Below are 22409 nucleotides of genomic sequence, written 5' to 3'. Positions count from 1 at the left end.
AATACGATAAAACAAGGAGGATTTTTATGTGGTTCAGCAGTTAACTCTGCGTAGTCCACGAGTCTTTATTATTAGAACTTAGGAAATTTTTGGAAATTCTTCAAGGATGAATTCCCCAGAGTTTCTCTCCAGATCACAAAATTTCGTTCCTTTACAAAGGTACAGGACTTCTTTATTTATAGAGGAAGTCTCAGGATACTATCCCACACGTCTCTGGGAAGTTATCTTTTACATTAATAAATTTCATGGTTTTAAAAGCTTGTAACTCCTATATACAAGGAAACGTCCCCTGAAGACCAGGGGGCGTATAACTGAATAATAAATATCCCATTATTATAGGGAAGTTACAACAATAAATGTAGACTGCGTCTCTCTAAGTGACTCACTAAGATGTCCAAATTCAGCAATTAACATCGTCAGCGTTGTACCATCCCAGGTCTCTGAATGATTTTCGAGTAGTATTATTTTCTCAAAATCAACTTAGAATGAAACGCCGAGCTCACTCTTAAGCCAAGCTCAGGCCACTTGGTCCGAGGTCACACGACAATGGACGTATCACGATGCTCTGCCTTCCGAGCTTGCAAGACTTCGGGAGCACCATTTCGAGGTTGCCATCTGTTTTGAAGGTTCAACGCCTAGGTTGCGAACACGTATTCTAGATTCTACGAGCTCACACCTGACGAATCGAGCTTTCGAGATCACAATTCTTAAGGCTCGAAATCTGGGTGTAACAATAATTATTTTTAAGATGCATATGTATCTACAAACTGTGTGAAATAAAATACAAAATGAATCATTTGCAAGCATTTTATCACGGGTAAATATTCGAACTCCCTATCTGTATGAAGAAGCTTATAGAGCAACAACTTAATTTTTCACTATAGCACGTATTATTATTGTAAATATTGATTTTATTGTGGAGTCCAAAAAGTAAAAAATCATGGGATACCCACTATGTGTAATGTACAAATTTTTGGGTATTTTATTTATCAATTTACACAATATTTAAATAAAAACTAATGAAATAAATTAGTTTTAAATCAGAGTAATGAGTTAAAAGAGTTGATAATAAAAAAAAAAACTAATAAAAAAATTAACGATAAAAGATGTAGCTGTGAGAATGAATGATACCTATATTTTTCTAAAAAAACAAATATATCTAAACATCTATATATGATTTACTATATTTACAAGTACTTATATTAATGAGAGCTATATGGAGGTGATGTGACAACTTAGAATCATCTATATATGATTTACCTATGTTTCTCATAATTTGTGGTTTTTTCTAAAAAATTTATCAAAAATTTATTGAAAGAAAGAAATAATTAACAATTAAAAAAATTCCTATAGTCCCACATGGTTTACAAACCATTGTGGGTGTTATACTTTTAGGCTATAAATAAAGTATTCTTCGTTCACTTTGATTTATCCAAATATTTTTTTTTTCTTATATGGGTGACTGATTTAACTCACTCTTGCCCAATAGTTTATATATATATATATATTCTTTTTTTAGTTCATCAAATTTATATTAATATTTAACATATTATTTATATTTATATTTTATATTATTTAAATTTGTAAATTATATATTGAAAAAAATGATAAATATATAGTATAACAAGAATGTATAAATATATATATATATGACATAATAGTGTGACAAGAATGTATATATATATTGTATCACCTATTTTTTTTTAAAAGTCACGTTCACAATCTAGGCATATATAAGAGATTATAGGATGTGGTCATATTAAGTTTTTTATGAAAAAAAAATATATACACGCTCTAACATGTTAATAAGTTTAAGACACCCAAGGAAAGTAAGACCCTATAATATTAATTTTTCATTGTTGTATTATGATTTATATTTTTTGCTAATCATATAAGATAAAAGTGAAAAAATTGAAATTATAAAATTATATATAGTCCCTCCTTGTTTTAAAATAAAAGTAGAAAAAGTATTAACAGATTGAAAAAAAAAGAAGATTTTTGAGACAATATTATAATTTTCTATTATTATAAAAAAAAAACTATAATTTTCTTACTGTTACACCCAGATTTCGAGACCAGAGGTTATGACCTCAAAAACTGGACTCGTCAAGTGTGAGCTCGAAATGTATGAATTCATTGTATAGTCCAGCTGTAAGATCTCCGAAGTGAAATAACGACCTCGAAGATGTGTAACCTTGGGACACTTGCTGAGTTTGAAATAACACGACGTTAGGATACATCGATTATCGATCATCTTCGGATTAAACAGTCCGATCTTGGGAAGTGCAAGCTCAAGTGTGATAGCTTCGGCATTGTCTTTCTGCTCCGAGCATGTCCTAAAGTAGGATGGTAAGCTCGTAGCAATACCATGAGTCTCAACATCCATAGGGTCGATCGCTGATCTCGAAGACCCGATGAGTCATCTGGGATAACCCGTTATGTATGAACATATTTATTGTTGTATAATCCCAACATTTAAGGGATATTATTTAGTCTGTTATCCATTCCCGATTCTTATGGAACGTTTCCATATATGTACGATATATTGCATTTAATGTCATTAATCAAATTAATATACATAATATCTTCTTGAAATGTGTGGGAATGAACTCTTTAACCTCCCCTATAAATAAAGGAGGAATGACCACTTGTAAAGGATCGATCTCTTTGAGGCTAAAGAATAAGTTCTGGGTAATTCATCTCTGAAGAATTTCCAGAAATATTTAAGCCTTAATAACACAAACTCGTGGACTATGCAGAGTTAACTGCTGAACCACGTAAAAATCCTCTTGTCTTTCTTCATTATTCATTCGCTTCATAGTATACGTTATTTAATTGCTCTACGATTTAAGTTGACGAAAAACAGTGTCAAAACTTACTCATATTATATTTTTGTTTTTAAAACATTATAAAATAATTAAATAAATATAATTTTTTACTATTATAAAACCGTGCAAAGTGCGCCTATATTTCTGAAGAGGTGATGTGACACTTTAAATTTGTTTCAAAACACTCTTTTTATTTTCTTATTTTTTTTCACAATTTTAATTAAAGAAAAAAAAAACTTAAATATCTATTTAAGAAAACGTAAAAAGCAAAAATATAAAAAAAAAATTGTATATATGCTAATTTTATGATTAAATAAAAATACAAAAATATCTATGTAACTTTTTTTAAAAAGAAAAATAATGTTAAAAACTATATATCCATTCTATATAAAAAGTGTGTAGTTAACAGAAATTCTTGGTTTTAAAGGTTTGTTTTGTTAACTTTAACGGAATATTCTAAATATTTAATGAAGTATACCTTTAAAAGTATTAGAAATAGATATTTCTTAATTATATTAATATAAAATCAAATTCAAATGTTATAAAATATCATTATAACAATAATAAACACATAATGTTAATTTTTATTTAAAAAAATTATCATTTACATTTAAAAAGGTTAACATATTAAATACATTTTTAAGAAAACCATAAATAATCTTTGGTTTAATTTTTCTTTTAATATGTTTATGTCATACTTTTAAATATAATATTTTTATTTATTTGAAATTTATATGACAGTGATACAAATTTAATAAAAATAATTAATAGATTCTATAATTAAAACTAAGTCATCGTGCATTGTACGTTGCTTGTATCTATTATTTATATAATGGAGAGTCACAAAGTGGTGAGTGGTACTGACTCATTAGTTAGAAATGGCACGAGTCGTATGGAATTGACCTTTGAGTCAAGAGCGGCATAAGCGAATTTAACGCAGAGCCGAAATGATTAGATCTAATCAACATGAGCATTAAATGAATCATCATGAGCATTAAATGCTTGATTGACCTCAAGTTCGATGAAAATAAAAGCGCTTGTCTAGTCTAAAGGCTAGTTACATAGAAGCAGGGCCAAAAGGCATAGGTGATTGTAATGTCACATGGCTTAGGGTGCAGAGCCCAAGTTCGTGACTCATTAGTCACTTATCTGGTTAGGTTATGGAACCCAAGTTCGTGACTCACTTGTCACTTATCTGGTTAGGGTGAAACCCAAGTCCATGACTCATTAGTCACTTATCTGGTATCATTTACTTTGACTTGCTTGCATGCATGAATAGGGATATTATTTCTAGGCATGCTTATTGTGATTTGGTGACATGTTGTTACCTGAGTATGAGCATATTGAGTTTTCTTGCTGAGCCTCGGCTCACAAGTGCTATGTGGTGCAGGTAAAGGCAAAAGAAAGCTGGACCATCCTTGAGTTGGAGAGCTTAGGTGATGATGTGTACATATACGGCTGCTCGACCGCCACGACTGATGGTTTAAAGAGGAACTAGGGTTAAACCCTATTTTGCCGCTTAGGTCGGCAGGTTGTAAATATTTTATTGTAATTAGCCTTTAAAATATATTTTGGGATCCCAGTGTATACAGTAAACGTTTTAGTGAAATGTTGTATCATTGACCAAAATTTTTAACCCTAAACCATTAATCATACTTAGTTACACGTTTATAGCCAAATGACTTGGTTAGCGAGTTTAGCACTGTTTAAAATACACATTGTAACGGTCATTTGGTAGTAGGGCGTTACAACAACCATTGAGAAAACCATCTTTGCATGCCTTTAAATAAATGTGCACTCTTTCGAATATTTGCTTCTATCTTCCATTCTAATCTTCAGAATTGCAGTGCTACCTGGATTAGTAGCAAGTAACTTTCTGCAGTAGTCATCTAATATGGCATACTATTCTGTCACTAACCCTTCCAACAATTCCATTGCCCTGTTTTTGGTTCTGTAGAATTTCCATTGGGAAACCATTGAGAATTTTTTATTTTAAGTCATCTCATTAAAATCTTGATAATCCATATTAGGATTTTGTCGAAACAGTTCCAAGAAGTGGTTTGAAAGCTATGTATGTTGTCGAACACAAGTGGACAATTATGCGTGTCAACTAGGGTGTTCACTCTAAATGTCGATCCATCAGGTAGAATATGAGCATATAGGACCCAAGGACATCCATGAGCTCTGAATTTAACCCTCACCCTATATGATTCATTCTTCTCATATCTAAACTCTCTGTCATTCTGAATGAAGCATTCCTTAATGGTTGTCTTGTAGTTCTTTAGTGGAAAATTTCATCCCCAAACTGAACTTGAAGTCTTCACATTTTGTTTTTGGATTATATTCTACGTTGCTCTTCTTTCTATGACAGGTGTCCTCATCATAATTGAACAAGCTTTCCAAGTCTTCTTCACTTTCAATACCATCAGCGAACTGTAGTGGCTCATTGTAGAAACCAGTCATAGATCCCCACCACTGGTTGGGTTCAGTAGCTCCATTCACATTTTTCTCTTTGTCAATATCTTGAGCATACTCCTCCTCTTCAAATTCAAACTCAGTTGTAGTATTTCAAGTGTTGTTTTTGTCAAGTAATTCTGGATCCGGTTGGGTTTGGGTGTCTAATGGAGGAGGGTTTGGTATTGTACCTATCTCAGGTAGTTGTGTATGAGGTTGTGTTTGGATGTCTAATGGAGGAGGGTTTGGTGTTGTACCTTTCTCAGGTAGTTGTGGATCTGGTTAGGTTTGGGTGTCTAATGGAGGTTCTTCAAGAGGATCAACCTTAATTTCTACTTGCTCTGCCTCGAACTCAAGCACCTCAACACCACCGCCATCTCAATTCCAAAAGCCTTCATCACTGCCATCTTCATCCCCATCTAAATCACTACACTCTTCATTTCCATCTATCTCACTATCCTCTTCAAACTCATCTTCAGCACCATAGAAGTTAGATCCTGGCTGTAGGTTCCACTCTTCTTCACCATAGAAGTTAGATCCTGGCTGTAGGTTCCCCTCTTCGGTTAGGAAAATAGGTATTTTCCTCAATGGAAATGGTAAGATAATACAACTCTATGTAATAATATTACAAATAAATATAGATTGATTAAATAAGGTTACAACTCTATAACTGAAAGTACAAATAAACAAAAAGAAGAAGAAGAAGAGAAGAAGAATAGAATAGTGAAAATACAACTCTAAGCAAAAGATTACAAGTAGAGTAAAGTTGTTTGAAACAAAAGAGAAGATTACAACTCTAAACAAAAGTTACAAGTAAATAGAACAAGAGAATAAGAAGAAAAGCAATAGAATAAAATGTAAGAACAGAAACACAAGTTAACTCTCACTTACACAACCTAAGTGAAGAGGGTTGGGGATCTTCAACTTGAACAAGGTTTAAAACCTTTGTCCAAAAGCTTATTTCCCCCTAACTCAAGCACTAAGGGATCTCTCTCAGATTAAAGGAAATGATCGCGGCCAGGGACATCAGTGGCCATGGCCACTGCTCTCTGTCCCCCGGGCCGGGGCCACCATCATTCAGTGGCCGCGGCCACAACCCAGTTTCAGCACTTGAAAATGTGCTGTTTTTCCAAACGGTTCCAAACCCTCCCAAATGATTTTGTAACCCCCAAAACACATTATTGGAGTTAAAATCATATCTCTAACAACCATCTTACATATGACTTTATGAAATTCATCTCAATATTGTGTAACACCAAATTTACACAATAAATGGTAATATTTGGAAGTTACAAATTTGAAACACCAAATATGTTACATTATTTGGATATATCTCATATATCTAAATATTGTAACTCTCTATTATATGTTATAATATGTGACACTCTTTGTCATATTTATTTAATCTAAAACATTATATTATAAAATGATATAACATTCCCCCACTAGATTAAATAGTTATCTATTGTAACACTTATTTAATCAATCATTATATTTTAAAATATAACATATCCTACTTGAATAAATAAGAACTCTCTCTTATAGGAGTCATTGCATTAGTGCATAAAGCAAAGTGTTTTTCAACTTGAACTTTACTATAGTGTAATTATCACAAAATTTGTCAAAAATTTGGTTGCACTAGGCATTGAACCATTTTTTCATGATAACCAATCGGTGATAACACACACACCTTTGCGATGTTCACTTGAGACCTCTATGTCTCGCTTTGGACCGTTAATGGCCATGTGCACTTTCCATTCATGGACGTTCTTGAGAATACTCCCAATTCTCATGAGAGGCGACACCACCCCTAGGTCCATATAGGTAGAATCCTTATAGTATTTTGTTACAAAAAATACTTGTCTTCGCAAGACTAAATTCTATTAAAAAACCTTTCGGTTTTAACCCTCAACTTGGTAACTCACAAGTACTCAATATCTCAGACGAGACTTGTATTGAGTACAACTAATATTCACTTGATTGACTTGTTGTTACCTATTGAACCTAACACTAGTTGAATAACTAGTGTTAAGATAGGTTACCATAAATCATGCATCTCTTTAGGGAGTTTAAGTCCCATCCCTCGAGATGATGCAGCCACTAAATCTCTCGTTATGTCTAAACCCATTGGACATGATGGCTTGATCAAATTTCTCATGCCATTGCTTAGGAGCTTGTTTCAATCCATATAAGAATTTTACAAGTCTACATACTTTATGTTCATATTTTGGTAGGACAAACCCTTCGGGTATTTCCATATAAACCTCCTCATTGTGGTCACCATTAAGAAATGTCATTTTGACATCCATTTGATGAAAATACAAGTTGTATATAGAAGCTAAAGCGAACAAAATTCTTATAGAAGTTGTTCTTGCAACAGGCGCATAGGTATCGAAATAATTGATACCCTCTTTTTGCCTAAACCCTTTAGCTACTAATCTAGCTTTAAAGGTTTGGATAGTGTCGTCAGTGTGGTATTTTCTCCTAAATACCCACTTACACCCAATTGGCTTAGACCCCGATGGAAGATCTACCAATTTCCAAGTGTTGTCGGAAAGAATGGAATCCATCTCATCATTGATGGCTTCTTTCCAAAATGCACTATCTCTCGATTGCATAGCTTCTCTACAAGTCTTAGGATCATCCTCAACGAGAAGTATAATAGGAATTTTCCTAATGACTTCCTCTCTATTTCCTTCTACCATGTAGAATGAAATTCGTTGAGAATCTATCTCATTCACTACTAGAATTTTATGATTTTTAAGCCGTTGACTTCTTCTAGGTTGAAAGGGTTGCTTTACATCCTTTTGAGAACTCTCCTCTTGAGAATCAACTTTGGATGTAGAAGCTTGAGAATTGTTCTCATATAACAAATTCTCCTTTAGAGATGTTGAAGCTTGAGAATTGTTGTCACATAACATATTCTCAAAAAATTCAACTTCTCTAGATTCAATCACAATATTAGACTCTAAGTCTAATAGCCTATAAGCTTTACTATTATTGGCATAACCAACAAAATAACACTTTATGGCTCTTGAACCTAACTTTGTTCTATTAGGTTCGTTTTTCTTGCAATATGCAAGGCACCCCCACACTTTGAAGTACCCTATGTTGGGTTTTCTTCCTTTCCATAACTCATATGGAGATATCTCATTTTTCTTCATCGGTATTCGATTAAGAATGTGACAAGCAGTTAAAAGCGCTTCACCCCATAAGTTGAAGTTCAACTTAGAAAACACCAACATAGAATTTATCATATCTAGATAAGTCCTATTTTCCCTTTCGGCAACACCATTGTTTTGTGGTGTATAAGGTGCAGTGCACTCATGAATTATGTCATTTTCTTCACAAAATGTATTGAATTCATTAGAGAAGTACTCTCCTCCTCTATCACTTCTTAGCACCTTAATCTTTTTATTTAGTTGATTTTCAACTTCTAATTTATACAATTTAAAAGCATCAAAAGTTTCATCTTTATGCTTTAAAAGAAACACATAGGTATATCTACTAAAACCATCTATAAAAGTAAGAAAATACCTTTTACCACCTCTAGTTAAAACACCATTTAATTCACAAAGATCACTATGGATTAAATCTAGTAAATTAGATGATCTTTCTACACTAGGAAATGGTTTCTTAATCATTTTTGCCTTAACACATGTTTCACATTTACCATAGTTTTTAATATTGCATGCAATCATACCACAGTTTACTACTCTTTTCATGGTTGAAAAACCTATATGCGATAGTCTAAGATGCCACAAAAATAAAGAATCATACTCAACAATATAGGCAGAATTAGCATTTTTATTGATAACTTTGAAAGTTACATCATTGGTGCACAATTTAACCATACCCTCACAAGAGTATCCATTTCCCAAAAATACATTTGATTTTGTAAGTATAAGTTTATCAGACTCAAAAATGAATTTAATACTGGGCTTGCCAAGCAAATCACCACTTACCAAGTTTCTACTCATTTCGGGAACATAAAGTACATTCACTAATGTAACTTTCTTGCCGAAGGTGAAAAAGACTTCAATGGTACCTTTGCCAAGTACCTTGGATTCGCCCTCATTGCCCATTTGAATCTCATGGTTGCCCTTTGACTCTTCAAAGGTCTTGAACAATGATTTGTCATAGGTGACATGGACGGTGGCACATGTATCATATCACCACCTTTTCACCTTGCCTTGGACCACATTCACCTCACTAAGGGTAGCAACTATGTTTTCCTCTTGAGTTGCATTCACCTTAGGTCCTTGTTGGTCTTTTCTATGCCTATACTCTCTAGCATAGTGACCCTTTTTGCCACACACAAAGCAAGGACCTTTGTCACCCTTAAACTTGTTTGGGTTGGTTTTTGGACCCAAAGGTTTCTCGTTACCCTTTTTCCCTTTGTTTTTGGGATGTTTTGGTTGTGACACCGCATTTTCTTTGGAAGTCTCTCCATTAGACCCCTCCACAAGTTTACCTCTACATAACGATTCCTCCTCGATTCGAATATGTTTTTGGATTTCCTCCAAAGAATAATCCTCATTTTTATGAAGGATTCTTTTCCTATAGCTCTTCCAAGTTGGTGGTAATTTAGCCACTATAGCACCAACTTGAAAGGCCTCGGGAAGCTCAATCTTTAACACTTTCAATTTGTTAACAATTATTTGCAATTCATGTATTTGAGGAAGAATAGGTTTATCACCAAAAAAATTGAAATCAAAGGATTGAGATATCAAAAACTTTTTGGTACCTTCCTCTTCCGCCTTGAACTTTTTCCCAAGTGCATCCCATATCTCCTTGGCCGATTTGTTCTCAGTGTAGAGGTCATAGAGTCTATCAGAAAGGGCGTTGAGGATATGACCCCTACAAAGGAGATTGACCACCTCCCTCTTCCTTCTTTTCTCCACCTCCTCGGGAGTGTCCTTGTCGGATGGCGTTGGGAGAGGTTCTAGAGTGGATTCTAGAATGTAGGCGATTTTGAGAGTGGTCAAATGGAATCTCACCTTGTCTTGCCACCTAGTGAAATTGGATCCATCAAACCTATCCAACCTCACTAGGTCTTGATAAATTATCTTGATGATCTCACCTTCCATTGAAACAAACAATGGGTTAAGCTTTTGAATGTTAGGAAAATATGTATTTGCCTCAACGGAAATTGTAAGATAATACAACTCTATGCAATAATATTACAAATAAATATAGATTGATTAAACAAGGTTACAACTCTATAACTGAATGTACAAATAAACAAAAAGAAGAAGAAGAATATAATAGTGAAAATACAACTCTAAGCAAAAGATTACAAGTAAAGTAAAGGTGTTTGAAACAAAAGTGAAGATTACAACTCTAAACAAAAGTTACAAGTAAATAGAACAAGAGAATAAGAAGAAAAGAAATATAATAAAATGTAAGAACAGAAACACAAGTAAACTCTCACTTACACAACCTAAGTGAAGAGGGTTGGGGATCACCAACTTGAACAAGGTTTAAACCTTTGTGCAAAAGCTTATTTCCCCTAACTCAAGCACTAAGGGATCTCTCTCAGATTAAAGGAAATGCTTTCTAGAATTATCAAGCCTCAAGGTGTTTCTAGCCAAGTGCTCTAATGGATAGAAATGTTGTGTCTTTCAAGTGAGCTATGAGCTCCTATTTATAGAGTTTAGAGACACCCTTTGAATTTCAAATTCCACCAACCCCCATGGCTGTTACCAATGTTTAATTGGATTAATATGGAATTAAAAATGAGATTTGGGAGTTATTTGGGTTTTTGGAACCGTTTAACACATTTGGAAAAAACTGAAAAAATGGCTTGAAATGCACCTGTGGCCGCGACCAGGGACATCAGTGGCCACGGCCACTGCTCTCTGTCCTCTAGGCCATGGCCACCATCATTCAGTGGCCGCGACCACAGCCCAGTTTCAACACTTGAAAATGTGCTATTCTTCCAAACGGTTCCAAACCCTCCCAAATGATTTTGTGACCCCCAAAACACATTATTGGGGTTAAAATCATATCTCTAACAATCATCTTACATATGGCTTTATGAAATTCATCTCAATATTGTGTAACACCAAATTTACACAATAAAGGGTAATATTTGGAAGTTACAAATTTGTAACACCAAATATGTTACATTATTTGGATATATCTCATATATCTAAATATTGTAACCCTCTATTATATGTTACAATATGTGACACTCTTTGTCACATTTATTTAATCTAAAACATTATATTATAATATAATATAATATTACATTATATTATAAAATGATATAACATCTTCTTCACCATCAGATGATGATAACTCTACAGGCTCCCTAAACTGATTAGCAGTAGGTGCTGGTGGTGGTGGATTCTTGCAGTGCTCAGCAGTAGGTGTTGCTCCACATGGGTTTACAATCACATCAGCTACACCATATGCATTGTTTGGAAGCTCTTCAATGACGTAGTGCGACAACCTTGAAGGTTTCTCAAGAACATGCCTAACCTAACACACTCATTATCATCCCTCCACTCTAAGGGTAATATTAGATCTGGTAAAACTAGGTAAAAGTCCACCTCCCTATAAAATATTCTTATCATATCCCCAATTACCTCCATAACATAGTTTTCAGTAACAATCATCCTCCCATTGGAAAATGTACTGCCCTTGGGCTTGAAGAAAAAACCCAATGGCAGTTGGCACCCAACTACAATTGCAGCCCTTTCTAGTACCAATATGCTAAAGTAGTCAAACCTATACCAGTCAAAGTGGTCCACTATTCCACCATCATACTTTTTACTATCATTAGGATTAAACCAATAAACCCCATGATTCAAATTCAAAGTGAACATATCACCATTTATATCCGCACAAATTATTATATTAAAACGGTTAAAACTAACAACATAAGGACCAAAACAATTGTTTAAATTTTTTTGTCAAATCAAATGTAAAAGTCAAGGAACATTATCACTGTCAATGATAAGGACCGCATGTGTAGATTCATTCACATTAATTTTAAAACCCCTTTTCAGATCCTACGACATGTGAATACTCAATTTACCAAAATAAATGCCCACTACACCAAATACCCATTTTCATAACACACGAATATAATACTAATAAAAGTGTGTTATGAAAAATTATTGTATGTGGCAAATTAATGAAAAAAGGGCGGTAGTTTTTTTAGTGAGCCCACCACTTAGCATTTTTTTTTTCAGACTATCTTCAACATTTCGGACACAAAGAACAGTGACCCATTTTCTTCTTCGGCTACGTACGGTCTCCGAACTCAATCATTACTTCAGTCTCCTTCATCCCTCAAATCTCCTCCACCCCTCAAATCTATGGCTTCTATCACTAGCTTCTCGCATCCTTTGGTATAGTTTTTGTCACTTTCCCTTTTTTACTTTCAGAAATCCCAAACGGAGAAACCCCCAAACCCAAACCCAAACGCCGAAACCCCCAAACCCACTCACATTTCTCCATCCCTCAGTTTGCACAATGTATATACTCCCTCCCTCAACTCTTGATTTTAATTTTTTTTCTCAGTTTTTTTCGACTCTTCCGATTTCCCTCTGCACATATATATTTAGGAATATATATATATAGTTTTCTTCTGTGACCCCCGACACTCTCGGCTCTCTCTATTTTATATATGCATATATGTATGTTTGGAGTGTTGAGTTTTGGGTTAATTTTGTTCTTGTTTTTTTTTTCTCACTGCCTCTCTCGTTCTCTTGCTCAGAGTTTGCTGGATGATGGGAGGGTGACGAATGGAACTTCGATTGTGGATGATGGGTTTCATTTAGTGTGTGGGAAGAAAAAGAAGGGGGCGAGTTAGTTGCTGAGTGGGCAGGATTCTAATTCATCACCCGTAAGGTGGCGACAAAGGATAAGATCATTGGGACGAAACCGAAGACTCCATTTCATATACCGTCGATTCTGAGACCTCAACAGGAGTTCAAAATCTTTGTTAATAATGTGAGCCAACTGTTTGAGCATGTTTGGTTGCAGAAGAGCGAGGATGGTAATTGTAAAGAGTGTATTCACCCGCTGGTTAGTAATCTCTAGTTTTCTTTAATCTTCATCTAATTAATTTTTTTTTTAGGGTTGCCCATTCCCTGAACTCTTTTCCTTACTCATTGAGTTAGTTGTTTCGTATCTCAAATCCAAGGATCATCAATTTATGGAAGCTAGCTGAGTTGCATTTTTAGTTTGAAAATTTGGAGTATTGTTCTAGTGTCTACAAAATCTGAGTTTCAAAATGTTTGTTTCTGTACTGGTGGTTTCTTAAGGTTGGTTGAATTGGTGATATAATCTGTCTCAATAAACTAAGATTTACTGATTTGGTGATCTTTCACAGCAAGTGGCAGGCATTCAAATTGGCAACCCTTTCTGGTTTTGCTGAACTGTTGGGTGTTATAATTGTGGGTACGTGAACTTCTGTATGATGTGAATGCTAGGCTGTTTTCTGTTTGAAAGCAGAGATTTCTATTAAATTTGTTTTGCTACATGTTAGAGGACACACTGGCTTGAATCGAAGCAAGGCTGATCCTGGAAGGAAGGACTTGTACTTAACCACTCAGGCACCCTTTGAGGGGATTAAAAACTTGATTTTACACTTGGGGAAATCTTATGTTTTTGCCGAAATGCAGTTGCTATCCTAAAACTGATTTTCTCCGTAATTTTTTCTTTTACTTGCAGCGTATCTATTCCCAAGCAGCTTGAATCCTGAAATTATTGAAGGCCTTCTTGGAGCAGGTTAGTGATATTGATTCCTAAAAATGTTTATAGATGGATGAATCTTACTTTCGCTACTAAACATAGGCATGAGATAATTTGATTCTTACAAATTTTTCTGACAGTTGGTGGAGTGATGGCTTTTCTAACTCTGCAAGAGATGCTTCCATTGGCGTTTGACTATGCGGGGAAAAAGCAATCTACAAAGGCGGTGTTCTTGGGAATGGCTTTCATGTCAGCAAGGTAATAAAACTGAATGAAAACATAATTATTTGCCCTTTGAAAGAGATTTCAATATAGGCGCCTTGCCAAAAAGAATGAATGCCTAGGAGGTTAGAGAGCTCTAAAGTTTGACGTTTCTCATGGTTTATTATTCTTCTTTTTTCGGTTTTGCAGCTTATATTTTCTTGAAATCAGCTTGCCCAAGGAGATGAGCTTATAGGGTTTGATCAATTTGCATCAGGATTCTACATTGTACATGTATATTATTCGTATATGGATTCTGTCGATAAAGATAGTGAACTGAATTAGGTGATGCACGGAACAGACCGTGATATTTTTTGGCTTCAAAGAGATTTTGGCATTTAAATCTGCAATATGTTTGGCACCGGCCAGGTATTGTACTATAAAAATTACTGGTATTTGGAGTTAATTTCAGTTGCTCTTTCTGGAGATTGATTAATATGTATAATTTCTACACATGGAGAAGTAGTTTCTTATTTTCATTGGTATCTTAGCCTCAATATTTTGTTTCATTTTCATTCTTTTGGGATATTTGGTGTACATACTTTCAGTGGTGGTTCCAGATTTTTGTTAATTATGCTCTTTATTATTATGATTTTTTCCTGAACATTCCAAGACAAGGAAGTGATGCATCTAATAACTATTCGTGATCATAATGCCACTCCAAACCCTTATAAATATGTTCTTTGTACAATTACTTTCTTAAGGTCTTGAATTTTTAAACATAAATGGAATTGTAGATATTGTAGTGTAATTCTGGATTAATCTTTTCTTTATTGTCTTAGTTTATTTTATATGAACCATGTGTGAGGTTGGTAAATATTCTTAAAAATAAGCAGCTTTCATGGATCTATTAGCCTTTACCCCTGATCTTGTATTGGGAGTCTGTTGATTGAAGGACACTCCTCTTTACCTGAAATCTATTTGCAGTTTGCACTCCAGGCTGTTGAATAAATTTTTCATGTATGTTTGATATTTTAATACAATATATCAACTGGATGTATTTTTTTCTTCCTTGGGTGATAATGTAATTTTTTATCTTCTCTATATATAAATATAAATCATGGGATTTTCGTAACAATAAATTCCTGCCTTGTAGTTGCTGACTAATTTTGTTTTTCTTATAATGCTTCAAATTTTGTCAATTGATATTCTGATGGTAACATAATACCATATGTGAGCAGTGATTATAGAACTAGGCTATAGTGATTTTCCTTTTAATTAGGAGTAACTGTGAGTTGTGTTGTTACTCTTCTAAATTTTGAAATGCCTCCACCTAGTAATTATTTAAACATTTATCTGCTATTATTTCATTATTGAATTGCTTTTCTCTTTTTTCTTTGCCTCGGGCCTCAAGGGTACTGAAATTGGAGAGAAATAGTCTGGAGTATCTTCTACACCACTTTTGTGGAGTAACTGCTAATAAAGAGTTGGTTTTTTTTCCCTTACTGATATTCATTTCATTAAAATTTTATCATTTTGCCACTTTTGCTGCATTTTCCTTTCTTGTATTATTTATGTCCTCAATATTTGCATGGTTTATTATGTGTGAACTGTTATAACTTGAGTGTGCTAGTTCTTCTCAACTGTGTATAGGGTGTAATCTCAGATTGTTGATGCTTAATAAAGACTTATGGTGTAATCTCAGATTCTTGTGCATTATTACATGTAATGACCCACGAATCTAGACTCTTGGACCATTATCGAACTATACATACAAATTTCTTACTAAAACATACATTTGCGAAAATACCATAATTTATTATAAACTTGTAGAAACAAAGGTTACTTTCATAAAATAAGTAGGATATGGGTACCCATTGTCTTTAAAACAAAAATAACTTAAAATGAAAAGAGTTACATAGAAAATGCGGAAAATACATGTAAAACATAAAAAAAAAAAAAAATGAGACTACATCCTTGAATCGAATAACGCTCGGCCCCTTGACTCCATTCACCATCGATACACATCATCTAAGCGTCACGAATCTTACCACCTCTAAAGCTATTTTCCTGCACATAAAACAAAAAGGAATGAGCCTAATGCCCAGCAAGGAAAATCTACCACATAGTCATACACATAAATTTCATAAGAAACGTAAAGACATATCATAACACTTAATACATACACTTATTATAATGGCCATTATTACTTGGGGTCCCATAGACTAAACAAGCTTATGCCCATGAGATTAGTGGGGTCCTACTAGCTAAGTAGGCATATGCCCATAATCTTTTTGGGGTCTTGTTAGTCAAATAGGGCATAAGCCCAAGCCTACAAACATACATATTCATAACACATTTAATAACATAAAGCATAAGATAACATAAGCATATAACATATTGATTCTAGCCTATTTTCCTTACCAAAGTTACCGGGATATATGGACTGAGTTGGGACTTTTTGGAACACTCCTAAAACCATATGAGAAAGAGTGAGTCTTATGAAGAAGAAGAAATGAAAAGGATGGAAAGACTAAACCATTGAAAAACATACTTACCGAAACTTATGTGCTTAAGAACTTGGATTCCCTAACCAAAATAAGAATGAGGTTAGGGGACTGAGTAGAAGGTTATGAAAGAGGAAATAACATAAAGCAAATGAACTAAAGTTTTGGTTTACCTCAAAGACTTGAAAGACCAATCTATACCACAACCGAAATACTATAGAACCTCACTTCCCAAAGTGTTTGATAAGCTTATGATGTTTAAGCTTATGATTCCCCAAACCAGGTGTTTACACTCTCACACTCACTTAGCACTAGCAGCTTCTGAACGTAGAGCAAAGGGTGAATAATGGCTGGGTACTAGGTCCTATTTATAGAGTTTGGGAATGAAAGTATCTTGATTTTACTTTAATAAAAATAATGGCTTTTTAGGTGAAAATCATTTGAATAATCGTTCAGCAGAGGCTGAAGACTCGTTCAAAAGATGCTGGACTTTTGAAGAAGTTTGAATGGCTGAAAGGAAAAGAATTCAAAAATGTTTGAATTTATGCTGGAGGAGGCGATATATCGCCCCCTGTAGGCGATATATCGCCTGGGCCAGTATGCCTGAGGCGACCGTGCATCGTCTCGTGTTTTCCGTATCTACGTGCTACGATATATCGCCCCCTATAGCTGCGATATATCGGCACACGCTGAATATTTAAACACGAAATTACACATTTTTAGCTAAGTTTGAATGGAGTAAACAACCTTGACTAAGCCTTCAACGTATTCAAAGCTGCTGACTGACCCTATAACATTCAAACTTCACCCTTATTTAATTTAATCCTCAAAAATACTTAATCCTTAATTACCCATTCATAATATGTGCTTAAAATCCTATTGGTTGATATCTAAACCTTATAGTATAATAAATATAATCCTTAATTTCAGTCATATAATCAAACCTTAGGTTATACTTAATATTCTTAAACTATAGGTTAAACTTAGAAAATCTATAAGTACTACTATGAGTGTCCAAATAATTCCCGGTCTGAACCAAAAATCCACAGTAACAAAGATAATACTATACATACTATAATACTACTAAATAATTAGCTAAGTAAAGTTCTTGGACTCTACATTACATTTGATTCTTCTTACTGTGTTACTGGTATTCTTGTGAGCTAGTTTTGCTAATATATGTTTGCCTAAAGTTGACAAGCAAGTAATATCTATCTAAATAAGCAAGTAATATCTATCTAATTTTTTTTTTTTAATCCTGAGTAAGAAATTTGAGTTTGAAATCTCTTTGTTAATCTATATGTGGAGATCTTTCCTACAAATCCTAACTAACCTAATGATATTAGTTGTAAACTAACTAGCTATAAACTCTTTTTTTTTTTTTTTTTTTTGTATTTTATAGTAATAGTATTGAATGGTTGGAGTTAGATATCATTAATAATTAATATACATTTATGAATAATATTTATAAACTAAAAATTATATAGTCTAAGTTTATAAAATAAACTAATATACACTATGTAATTAATATACATTATGGATATGATTAGAGTGGAGTTTTGTCCTGAAATATACAAACAAAGGGAATCAAAATTTAGTTTAGCAAACAATCTTTCTTTTCTTTGGTCCCTTCAAGTCTGACTTTGGGCAGGGGTTGGTTGCTTATGTTGTGTTGTATTCTACTTTATTTTAATGAATTAAGTGTGTGGCCTCTGTCTAGGAAAATACCATTTTAAATTAAAAAAAAATCCAACACAGCTGTTTGAAAAGTGCACTAATCTATCGAGTCCATGTGCCTAAGATGATGCCATTTGCAAGTTTCTTTTTTTTTTTCCACTTGCTGCCCCTATTTTGCATTATGAGTGAAATCTGAAGAAAAAAAAATAAAGGGGTTTATTCAAGTAAAAGATGGCAGAGATATCTGAAGAAGAAAAAAAATAAGGGGTTTTATTTAAGCAAAAGATGGTAGATCTATCCTTATGAATTTATATATGTATATATATTGTCTTTAGATCTTTGCTTGCTTGTTGAATTATTGACTTCGCATGGCTAGTGTTTAAGTTTATATTAAGTCATTAAAGTATACTCAAAGTTTTGTTGCATCTATTTATTGATTTATACTTGTGTCATTGATGCATCATTCTTGATTATATTTCATACATTATAAAGTTGAACCACGTAATTTTAGAACAAAGTCTTCTCTTTTTCAATGCTCATACCTTATTATGACTTTCTTGCTTTTGATATATGGTAAATTTAATTTTTTATTATGAAGATTTGTGTACTTATAGTTATAGAAGCAATGGTGAGACCTACTTTAACTTTCACTCTCCAATTTTATTTCGTGGTTATATTATTTTTTGTTGAACTAGGTTTCCACTTACTTTTATCTTCATTCATTTCCTCTTCAATAACTGCAGGGAAATTTCTTTTCTATGAATTAAGTTATGTTTTAGGTTTGTGTGGTGTCAATTTGTAGCTTGTTATTTCTTTCTTATTTTGTTTCTAGTATTAAGCTTTGATTAGTTTCCTCCCCTTGTAAGTTTGGGCTAACGTTGTTCTAAATTTTTCCTTTTGTGCTTGTAATGGATTAGGCTAATCATAAGTACTCTCTATCTTATTTTTGTTAATTTCTTTGTTGAATATTTGAATTGTATATACATGCTTTTTGTCTGAGTTTATATAAACTAAGCAAATAAGCTTTGGTCATGTACTTGAGTACTTGAAATTGAGTGTATTAGAAACATGGGGAACTTGCTCGTTGCAAACAAATTTGTGATCAGTTTGTGGTCCCAAACAAATTTGTGATGGGTGCATTGTGTAACTATCAGATTTTGCTTGGTTTTATTTTCTGATGGAATTTACATATGCCGATAGATTTTTGGGACCAAGGACTAGTTCTTTCATTAATCTTTGAAGATGCTTCATTTTCCATCTTTTATATTCGATGATAATGCATAACAAAGTTTACATGTTTAATAAATGTGTGACAGTATCTATATGCTTCTTAGATCAGTGTTGTGGAGGAAGAAATATCTAAAATACCATACCATTCTACCATTGTTTTGCCTAATAATCTCTTCCATCACATATGTAATTAGGAATGAAGCAGTTGATTGGTAGTCTTCCCAGACTTTGAGTGTAATTGTATCCCAAATAAGCCTTTTGCTTTAATTTTCTTCCAAAATAATTCCTGTTTAATATTTCTGAAAAAGCTAGGACAAAGCTGAGGGTTGATTTTCAAGCTCTAAATGAGAGTTTGCTTTTTGATCAATAATAGTAGTACTGTGACGGCTTGGAGAGAAAATTTTCAAACATGTTTACATTCAATAAAAGTTACTAGATCTTATTTGAAAAGATAATGGGCCAACAACAAATGTCTTACTGATATTATTGCTAATTTTTGCTGGATCACTTGTACTATTTTCTAGTTTTAAAATATTGTATCCTTTTTTCTGCCTCTTTCTCCTGTTGTTATCTGCACAACACACTAGTCAGTCTTTGACGATGTTGGCTTCTCATTCTTAGTCTTTTTGTATAAATAGGCATTCCAAGATCTAATTCAATCGGAAGAGTTTCAGACGCTGCCACTATTGCCACTGACAACTTTCCAAGATCTAACTTTCTTATATGCTTTGTTGTCTACATTCATTTAGAGAAATTAGCCCTTCAATCTAAATCTGTTGGTAATAGCAGTTTTGCTGACTGGATGAGAGCGAGACCAGAACTCTATAGCATTCTTCGCAGGTATTAACAAGTGCTTATCATATCTAGTTAAATAAATTTGAAAAAATTGATAATATGGCCAATATTGAATGTGATCCCAACTGGTTTGGTTGATTATTGTTTTTTCTTTTACTTCTATGATTGATCCCAACTGACTGTTTTGAGTCATCAGACTCATCACCATAGAGAAATTCTGAGCAATGTGTATTATTTGTTAAAAAATTCCAATAATGTTGAGGTATATGACTAGTGTTGAGGTTAGATAAGCCAAGGGTTCTTAGGATTTAAGGTGATTCTTATCTACAGGCATTTGATGCTAAGTTGAGACTCAAAATAATGTTATAAATTTGCATTTCTAGAACAACTTTTACACATTGCAATCTTTCGACTTGAAAAGTGGATTGTATCTAATTTTGAGAAAGGGGAACAGGAAGGAGAAAATGTGCTGCTAGTCTAGAATGTGCATGTGTTCGAGTTCCTTGTTAAAATAGTCAAAATATGGTCCAACTATTTCATTTATTTTCTTTATTTCTTGCTTTTTATTTGCATGCACTTACAGTTGCCTGTCTGTCAATGCCTTTGTTGTTGTGGCTAATTTTGATCCTTCACGTAACTAATGTATTGTGCAAAATTTTCCTTCATCTCATATTAATGTTTAGTGGCATCCATTTTTCTGGGTTCTTTTGGTTGTTTAGTTCATATTTTCTCCTTAATAAATGATGAATTAAAAAAAGAAAAGCTTTTCTTGCTGGACAGTTTTGGGCTTGCAATTCTATTCTTTTCCATGATATTGGTGGATATTCCAGACTCAGGAATGACAAATGACACCATCGTGAGAATATTGTTCTGCTCTGTTCTTGCTCCAGTTGATATAAAATTGCTTCTTAATATCTTGGCTTGTTATGTTATCCTTGACATTTTTATGTATTATGTGCCTTTAAGTAGTTCTCATAGTTTTTTTAATATCTTGTAGCTAGAAAATTATGCGAAAACTGAAGAAGCTAAAGTTGAGGAGCTTATAAAGGCAGTTGCTGATTCCGGTGCCAAAGTAATTGTTAGTGGAGCAGCAGTTGGGGAGATGGCACTTCATTTCTGTGAGCGCTACAAGTATATCACCTTCTATTGTGTTTTTTTATTGATTAACTTACTAATTTTCAAAACATTAAGTTGAAATTAAAATAACTCCTAAACTTTCAGGGAAAAAGCAGAGAAAAAGTGGGGTACATGATGTACTACCATATAAACCAACTGCTAAAGAACCAAAATATGCCACTTAAAACAGGCATATTTTAATTTCAACTTAATGGATTCTTGTTCATCTAATGCAGAGCTTCTGAAGCAAGTAAGCTTTTACATAATCATTATCTTATTCTTTTCTAATCATTTGCTTGTTCCTTTTTTAACACACGCGTACTGATTTTATTTCTAAATTTTACTTGCATGATACTAATTTCTTCACTGTGAACTTTTGAATCTTGATTCATCAAATTGTCAATGATTTGAACAAAGTTCATCTTGATACATACCGTAGTCTCATTAAGAGGCATGCTTGCTATTAATCATCTTGTGTCTATAAATACTAAGAAATAATCATGGATTTTATTACTAACGCTGAAAAAATTCTCTACTGATTCTCTCTTATTTTATTGTTCATCTGAAAATTCCCTAGCTCTTTCTTGATAGCTCTCTTATTTTATTGAACTAAAACAGATAAGTATTTATCTTAGTTTTCCATTTTCTTCTTTTGAAGTTTTCAATGTATCATTTAAGAAAAGACTGTAAGTTTGTTGTTGTGGTGGCAAGAATTTTTGTTCTTAATAATAAAATGACTTTTTTTTTACAATGTGCAGGTATATTGAGATGATTTCTTTGGAGCAATTCTTGACAACATTTGTAGTTGAGGCCTTTAGAATGGAAGAATGTATTTCACTAATTTTTGTATACATTTCTTATTTTGTATTTAGTGATAAATGAATCTGAATTG

At 33.4% G+C, this 22409-nt stretch overlaps 1 protein-coding gene and 1 long non-coding RNA gene across 3 annotated transcripts; both read left to right on the top strand.

The window, feature by feature from the left end:
• Positions 1-12435: 12435 nt before the first annotated feature.
• Positions 12436-14900, top strand: LOC133829442 (zinc transporter ZTP29-like). Of its 2 annotated transcripts, XM_062259177.1 has the most exons (5): positions 12436-13322; positions 13630-13697; positions 13971-14027; positions 14132-14249; positions 14403-14900. In XM_062259177.1, the coding sequence occupies exons 1-5, from the start codon at positions 13267-13269 to the stop codon at positions 14446-14448; spliced, it is 345 nt and encodes a 114-aa protein (XP_062115161.1). In that variant the 5' UTR covers positions 12436-13266; the 3' UTR covers positions 14449-14900. The 2 variants fall into 2 exon arrangements, 1 of the variants encoding a protein (XP_062115161.1); XR_009891783.1 differs by lacking the exons at positions 12436-13322; positions 14403-14900 and adding an exon at positions 13331-13532 and having other exon boundaries at positions 13630-14027; positions 14132-14218.
• Positions 14901-20067: 5167 nt separating this feature from the next.
• Positions 20068-22409, top strand: LOC133829441 (uncharacterized). Its single transcript, XR_009891782.1, has 4 exons — positions 20068-20446; positions 21399-21532; positions 21623-21767; positions 22276-22409. It is a non-coding gene; the product is annotated as an uncharacterized LOC133829441 (long non-coding RNA).

The sequence above is a fragment of the Humulus lupulus genome, chromosome 4 (genome assembly GCF_963169125.1).
Source record: "Humulus lupulus chromosome 4, drHumLupu1.1, whole genome shotgun sequence".
NCBI lineage: Eukaryota > Viridiplantae > Streptophyta > Magnoliopsida > Rosales > Cannabaceae > Humulus > Humulus lupulus.
The sequence above is the reverse complement of the archived record's forward strand: the minus strand, read 5'-3'. Positions and strand labels throughout refer to the sequence as shown.

Coding starts and splice junctions, on each gene's coding strand:
- LOC133829442 (XM_062259177.1), top strand. CDS start 13,267: ATGTTTGGTTGCAGAAGAGCGAGGATGGTAATTGTAAAGAGTGTATTC. Junction 13,323..13,629: donor AAGAGTGTATTCACCCGCTG/GTTAGTAATCTC, acceptor GATCTTTCACAG/CAAGTGGCAGGCATTCAAAT. Junction 13,698..13,970: donor GTTGGGTGTTATAATTGTGG/GTACGTGAACTT, acceptor TTTTACTTGCAG/CGTATCTATTCCCAAGCAGC.